This window comes from Colossoma macropomum, unplaced genomic scaffold (genome assembly GCF_904425465.1).
Source record: "Colossoma macropomum unplaced genomic scaffold, Colossoma_macropomum, whole genome shotgun sequence".
Lineage (NCBI taxonomy): Eukaryota > Metazoa > Chordata > Actinopteri > Characiformes > Serrasalmidae > Colossoma > Colossoma macropomum.
In genome coordinates, this window is record NW_023494785.1 from 26,211,342 (window position 1) to 26,219,128 (window position 7,787).

The 7,787-nt window shown below is 40.9% G+C and overlaps 1 protein-coding gene across 7 annotated transcripts in view; it reads left to right on the forward strand.

Moving 5' to 3' along the window:
• celf3b (cugbp, Elav-like family member 3b) overlaps positions 1 to 6,678 on the forward strand; it is a 25,440-nt gene extending 18,762 nt beyond the window's left edge. For 2 of the 7 annotated variants that reach the window (XM_036588466.1, XM_036588500.1), the window contains exons 8-14: positions 267 to 410; positions 1,185 to 1,338; positions 1,472 to 1,621; positions 2,234 to 2,299; positions 2,426 to 2,536; positions 3,195 to 3,338; positions 3,431 to 4,531. In XM_036588466.1, the coding sequence (XP_036444359.1) occupies positions 267 to 410; positions 1,185 to 1,338; positions 1,472 to 1,621; positions 2,234 to 2,299; positions 2,426 to 2,536; positions 3,195 to 3,338; positions 3,431 to 3,558 (897 nt within the window). In that variant the 3' untranslated portion in view covers positions 3,559 to 4,531. Of the gene's footprint in view, positions 1 to 266; positions 411 to 1,184; positions 1,339 to 1,471; positions 1,622 to 2,233; positions 2,300 to 2,425; positions 2,537 to 3,194; positions 3,339 to 3,430; positions 4,532 to 6,586 lie in introns of those variants that run through there. The other 5 variants (XM_036588508.1, XM_036588516.1, XR_005008239.1 and 2 more) reach the window with 4 other exon arrangements.
• Positions 6,679 to 7,787: the final 1,109 nt, after the last annotated feature.

Sequence of the window (7,787 nt, forward strand, 5' to 3'; positions counted from 1 at the left end):
AATGCAAATAATGAAATGAATGACTGTGTATGGATTTATTTCCAAAACAATCTCATTTTTTAGTGCTCATTATCAAACATTTTGTGATATTTACAGCCACCCTGTTACTTCCAGGACGACTCTAGTCTGCCTTTTTCTTCCTCCTTCCTCCTTAGGTCTGCTTTATGACTCTCTCTCTTTCTCTCTCTCTGTCTCTCTCTCTCTCTCTTTCTCTCTATGTCTCTCTCTCTCTCTCTCTCTCTCTCTCTGTCTCTCTCTCTCTTTAGGGTGCATCCTCCAGTTTGGTGGTGAAGTTTGCCGACACAGAGAAGGAGCGAGGGCTGCGCCGCATGCAGCAAGTAGCCTCACAGCTGGCTGTCTTCAGCCCCATGACCCTCAACCTGGGGGCATACAACGCTTATACACAGGCTGTGAGTATTACTGCATTACTAGTGTACACAAATTATAGTTTTCTAGAGAGACGGAGAGACAAAAAGAGAGAAAGAATTTATTCGTTTATTAGAAATCCTGTCCTTCTAGGTCCGCTATACAGGTGTACAGTTCTAGAAATGAAAACTGCAGTTAGACAGACAGAGAGCTCGTACTCTTGTCTGGTCTCTCTGCTGCAGGGGGTTCATGTTGTGTTAGTAGTGTGTTAGATTAAACAGGTCAGACAGCAGCCAGCAGGAATTCTGTCCAACATCAGAACCCAGCCAGCGCAGCAGAGACAGCCTCACATATTTACACACAAACACACGGCGCTCAAATTAACAGATTCATCACCTTAGAATTCAATTAAAATCGGTCATATTACCTTTTATGTTAAACCACACCTGACTGTACACAGGAAAATGCTGATTCTCTCTTTTCTTCTTTATCATTCTTTCTTTCTTGCTGCTTCTTTCTCTCCTCTACTGTCTTTTCATTCTGCTATGCTCTGCCTTCCATCTCTCCTGTCTTTCTTTTCTCTCATTCCTTTCTCCCTCTCTCTTGCTATTACTCTTTCTTTCCTCTCTTTTCCCCTCTTTTCTCTCTCACTCCATCCCCTCTTTCTCACTCTCTTTTTCTCTCAACGCATCCCTCCTTCTCTCACCCTCTTCCTCTCTCTTTCTCTCTCTCTCTCTTTCTTTTCCCGTTCCTCTCTCCCTCTCCCTCTCACTCTCTCTGTCTCCCTCTCTCTCTCTCACTCTCTCCCTGTATCTCAGCTGGTACAACAGCAGACCCTGGTCGCACAGTCTGCCTACTTGTCACCCATAGCGACAGTTGCCGCGGTGCAGATGCAGCAGATGGCAGCTCTCAATGGCAATGGCATCATAGCAACGCCCATCACTCCCATCACACCAATCACACCTTCCTCAGGTAAAGGCCACATCCACCTGTAGAGCTGTGCTGTGATTATGGCGTTTGGCACTGAATTTCTCAAAATCACAATACTAGAATGTTTGTTTCATAAATGTCCTCATGGTTATGCAAACACATTGCACATTTACAGGCACAAACACCCCGCCTGCTATTGCAGCGACGCCTGTGCCTGCCCTGCCTCCACCAGTCGGAGTCAGTGGTTACAGTCCTGTACCTGCGGCAGCCAATGGCCAGCCAGCATCTGAGACAATCTACACCAACGGCATTCACCCGTATCAAGGTGAGACGCAGCGTGCATAATGAATGCAGTTAGTGGAGCAGCAACGTCTGCACAGCAAAATATCATCAATATCATACCTCAGAGCAGCGCTGCTTCTTTTCTCATGTCGTTTACTTTGTGGCTCCTCTCTCTCTCTCTCTCTCTCTCTCTCTCTCTCTCTCTGTTATGCTACAGTATTGCAGAAGCAACTCTAAACTGATGAGAAATATAGTAGTACTAGTAGTTTTCCGTTCTTCTGGCTTTGACATAATGTAACACACATTTTTTTTTTCACTGAAGATCTTTCTTTTGTCCTGAAAATTTCCACAGAATTCCTCTCACTCCAGTTAAGTTTCAGTTGAAGAGGAATCCCAAGTCTATTTTCTATGTTTCAAGTCTATTCTATTCTATTCGAGTTTTTATATGTTGTTTATATGATGTTAAAATGAGAATTATCAAGAGTGAACATTAAACATAACAGTACAATGTATAACATTCTCTCTCTCTTTCTCCCTCTTTCTCTCTCTATCTCTCTCTCTCTCTCTCTCTCTCTCTCTTTCTCTCTCTTTCTCTCTCTCTCTCTCTCTCTCTCTCTCTCTCTCTCTATCTCTCTCTATCCCCCTCTCTCTACAGCCCAGAGTTCGGCTGGTGTGTTGGATCCCCTCCAGCAGGCTTATGCTGGGATGCAGCACTATACAGGTGTGATCTCACTGTGCTGATACTTCTCCACAGAGAATCTCTCTTCACTGTGTCAGACTCTCACACTGCTGTTTCTGCACATCTTTCTAATCATCCATCATTACCATCTCTCGCCCCTCTCCACAGCGGCCTACCCCGCTGCGTATGGACTGGTCAGCCCGCCGTTTCCACAGCAACCTACACTGGTTCCTCAGCCACAGCAGCAGCAACAGCAGCGAGAAGGTGATGTCATTTCCTGTAAGAAAGTTTTATGTTTGTGATCCTCTTCTCAAAACAGTTCAGCAAGTGCCTTCTGTTAACAGTTTAAACAACAAGTCAAAACTTATGTATTTATTGCAGCTTTCAAGTAATGTTTGCTTTATACTTTTGGATTATTCTTTTATATACCTGTTTTGTCTGTGTATTGTTGTGAAGTACCTTTCTGTGTATGAATTGTGCTCTGATGGTGCTACAATAGTAATAATAATAATAGTAATAATAATAATAATAATAGTAGTAGTAGTAATAATAATTGTTATTATTATTAGTAGTAGTAGTAGTATTAGTAGAAGAAGTAGTAGTAGTAATAGAAGTATTACTGAATTATTACTGTCAAAAGTGGTAAATTCAGGTCCACAAAAGTAAAAATCCTTCCCAGGATTTGGTTCCAACTGCCAGTCTTCCCTAGTTACCTGAGACCAGCAGCAGAGGGGTCCAGGCAGTTGGAACAAAGTCCTGGGAAGGATTTTACTTTTCTGGAATGTACCACTCCTGATTACAGTATACTGAATTGCAAATGCAGTATGTTGTTTATGATATGAAATTCATTATTTCTTTACATACTGAGATGCAGTCTAATGTTAGAGTGTGTCTGTGTGTGTGTGTGTGTGTGTGTGTGTGTGTGTGTGTCCTGCAGGTCCTGAGGGCTGTAATATCTTCATTTATCACTTACCCCAGGAGTTCACAGACTCTGAACTGCTGCAGATGTTTTTGCCGTTTGGAAACGTCATCTCCGCTAAAGTGTTTGTGGACAGGGCCACCAATCAGAGCAAGTGTTTTGGTAAACTCAGCAGAAAGCTGTCATATAATATTCATGATGTTTGTATGTGTAGAAGATACCGATTTCTCCCTCTCTCTCTCGTGCTCTCTCAGGTTTTGTAAGTTTCGACAACCCCACAAGTGCTCAGACTGCCATCCAGGCCATGAACGGCTTCCAGATCGGAATGAAGCGCCTCAAAGTTCAGCTGAAGAGACCAAAAGATGCTAACAGGCCGTACTGAGACAGGTGAGAGGAGGAGAGGAGGGAAAGGGCAGAGAGGAGGAGTGTAGAGAGAGGACAGGAGGGCAGAATAGAAGGCCAGCACAGAGATGAGAGAAGAATTGAGGATTTTTCAGAAGTCATCGGGGGGCCAGACTGTGCCAGTACTGTCTCTTCCCAACAGCTTTTACCTGGGCATTGATGACTTTGAATGGTGATGAAAAGCCACTCACAGCACGGCCTGATTTGGCAAGTTAGCTCAAATAGTTAGTGGAACACACTGATTTTACATTCTTCAGATTGCCTTACTTTAATCTGAGGTAAAATGCATTGTGTCCTTCAATGCCCAGGACTTGAGTCCAGGCTTACATTCTTCACTCACACTTACTGAATCATAAGCCTTAGGATGTAATCAGCCAGACAATCAGACTCAGAATAGTCGAGGCTTTTAAAATGATTTAGCTGAACAAAGAAAAGTTCAGTTTAGCCTTTAGTATTTATGCATGATGTTATGTGGCCTCCGCTTTGATAAATCTGAAGAAATGTCAACTTTCTTTATTTTTTCTGTGTTTTTTCCCTGAAATCTACAAATCACACCCCAAGGTCCACACATCACGTCGTTTATCGCGGGAGGTGCCGTCGCTATGGCTATGCCTTCAGTTGCCTAGCAACAGATTATGCCCTTCCCTTACGTCTCCCTCTTGTAGTAAGTTTATTGGCCTGTGTTTGGGTTGCCGTGGCGACTGCCTGTGTTTGGGCTGCCGTGGCGACCAGCCATGCGCTGGGCTGCATGCTGTGTTGCCGTGGCTACAATGGACTGAGTCTAGTGCATTGTGATTTTATTGATCTCTTGACAATCTGATCAGCTGCTGTGCGGCGAGATTTGAGGACTCGTATGATGACCAGTCTCTTATCCCTTCTCTTTCTCTCTCTCTCTCTCTCTATCTCAATCACTCTTTCTCCCACTCTCTCTGTCTCTGTCTCTCTCTCTTTCTCTCTTTCTTTCTCTCTCTATCTTTTTCTCCTAACCAGTGTTGCATTTTACAGTTTGTTTTTGATCTGTTTTGTGGTCTTCTGATGATATGGTGTGATGATACTCACTGATGTGCTCTTTATTTAGGACGTGTTAGTGTATGTGTGACTCTGTGTGTGTGTATGTGTGTGTGTGTGTGTGTATGTGTATGTGTGAATGTGCTTGTGTGTGTGATGAAGATGAGACATCCTTTTCTGAACTTTATTTCCATATTTATTTACAGCATGACAAATACACAAGCAGCTTTTCCTTCAGATTCTGCTAGTGTCTGCCCATACTTTCTCTCTATTTTGTATCTCTCTTTCTCCGTTGCTTGCTCTGTCTCACTCTCTTCCTCCCTCCACTCTTCCCGTCTCAGTTCCTCTCTCTCTCTATCATTTTGAGGTACAGTACAGGTTTGTGGTGCTTACAGTGAAATAAGATGTGTTGTGCTAACTGGAGAAAATATGCAGGAATTCTGGGAAGAAAATATAAAATGTAACCACATTTTGTTCACCTGTGAAATAAACTACCAGCTCAACTTTTTACTCATTTAAATATCAGGAACACTGATCGTAAAGAAATCCCAGCATTCCTGTGTTAGACCTTAAGAGAGTGCTGCATGTTGGGTGACAGTTTGCTTGCCATGAGCACACACACACACACACACACACACATTCAACACACACACATACACATTCAACACATACATTCACACAAACACACACACACACACACACACAAATATACATTCAACACACATTCACACAAACACACATACACATTCAACACACTAACACATTCACACAAACACATACACACAAACACACATTCAGGATACACACACACATTCAGCACACACACGTTCAACTCTCACACACACAAACACACATTTATAACACACAGACTTAAACATGGACACACACACAGCGGTCTTGGGCTTCACTGTGTTAAGCTGCATGGTCACTGTGGATGTAAATGTGTGTGAAGAGCATACTTGATATGTATAAAAGTGTATCTGTTCTCTATGACAATGTCTGAAAAAGTGCATTCTGAGAAATATTGACATGTATGTAAAGAGATTTTATTCAAAACAGTTTGGGAGCATTTCTAATGGCCTAATCATCATGAAATTTTCACACAATGTAAAGGACAGCTGCTGAGCTCAAATTACGCTGAAAACTAAAAACCGCAATTTTTTTTAACAGTGATATGTTGTTTAATCTTTAAGCATTAAATGGACGGTTTTACATACATACATACATACATCATCTAAACCGCTTATCCTTCTGGGTCGCGGTGGGGTGCTGGAGCCTATCCCAGCTGTCATTGGGCGGAAGGCAGGATTCAATTTTCAATTCTTTAATTTATTATTTTATTTCAAAGACTTGATTGAGCAATTCCTCCCTACAGCACAAAACACAAGAGATTTATATCATTACTCTAAAAAAGTGGGAACTTCATGCATGTTTTCATAACGAGGGTTAAAATTCAATATTCAATGGATATTTCTTGAATCAAAACACAAACAGAATTGTCTAATTTTCCATTTGTTTGTTGCATTTTGATGCTTTATTTTGTTTTTGGTTCAGCTGTCAGTTTTGTGTTCGCTCATATTTCAGTAAAATGTCTTTACTTCTATTAAGGCCTTTGTGAGGAGTGAGGGTTGTGTGGGTTTTGGGTGTTGGGGAGAAGCCATCTTTTCATGCTGATTTAGGGCCATATACTTTACACATACCCATCCTATAAGCATCATGAGAAAAACTGTAAAACTGGATTTAACTCAGAGTATCAGACCGTCTTCTCCAGCTAGCTGTGCACTCGGGCTCTGTCGACTGTAGTGGTCTAAAACTGGCCTGAATAAAACATGCTGAGGGTCAAAAACAGGTCAGGAGCTCATGGGGTTTAATCAATAGGACCTGAGATGTAATTAATATCTCAATTAGTCAATCAATCAATCAATCTCTCTTTCTCCTTTTCTCTCTGTCTCTCTCTCTGTCTCTTTCTCTCTCTGTCTCTCTCACTCTCTCTCTCACAGGCTGCAAATGGCTGAGATGGTAAAAGAGGTTCAGAGTGGAGTTCAGAGCTGACTGGATTACTCATCACACTACACACACACACACACACACAGACACACACACACACACACACAGACACACACATATATAAATGTGCAAATGGACCATGTTTATGTTTTAACATTATGTACATAAATTACTCATATGCACACACACATGCACACTTCCACACATCCTGAAGGATGATAAACGAGAAAGAAAGCAACATGTATAAAATAAGTGTGAGTCGCTCACTCACTACCACTCATGGACTTTCATGTCCAACAGAGACAATAAGTACTGAAGTGAATTAAAAAAGAAAACAAATAGCTTAGCTCTGCTGCAGTAAAAGGAACTTTATCAGGTGTAAATAAACTAGTTTGAAGAACTGAAATGGAGAAAAAAGAATGAAAAAAAAATGAGTATAGTTTACATGAAAATAATAACAATACTCACTAATGTTATTATTATTATTATTATTATTGTCATTATTATTATTATGGTAAATATCTTTTGAAAAACTGTTTTCAATTAAAATTTCTACTTTTTCTTGAAGTATGGGAGACGGGTTCAGGGGTTTTTTGGGTAGGTTTTAATACTTGAGCTATTTTTTATTTATTGATTAATTTATCAAATTTTAAATATATATTTACTGTAAATGCAGGTTTTAGGTTGGTTGGGATGCAATTTCTTAATTTTACATTGTTCATTTTTTAAGAAATCCATTTAAGCAGATGTATGACTTTGTAATTGAACAATTATTGAACTATGAATTACGATGATATTTATTTCTTATTTATTGACTAATTTTTGATTGCGTCTTTCTTTCTAATTCAAATAAAATACAACTATGATGCAAGACATGTAGAATGTCTATTTGTGCACATATCTGTGCGTGCGTGTGTGCGTGTGTGTGCGCGTGTAAACATGTACATCTTCCCTGCTAAAAAAAATAAATAAAAAATAAATTTAAAAACCCATAGAAACCATTAAGTGTTTCTGTTTTTGCTGATTATTTACCTCTCGACGAGTCGCTGCTTGCCTCCATGAGCTACTCAAGTGCTACCCAATCCAAATGGAGGAAAGGGGAGAGTAACTGCTAGCCAATGGGAGCGCGAGAGGGGCGGGGGTTTCCGGAATACGGGTGGGGAAAAATCATTAAGACGCGCACCTCAGTTCGGT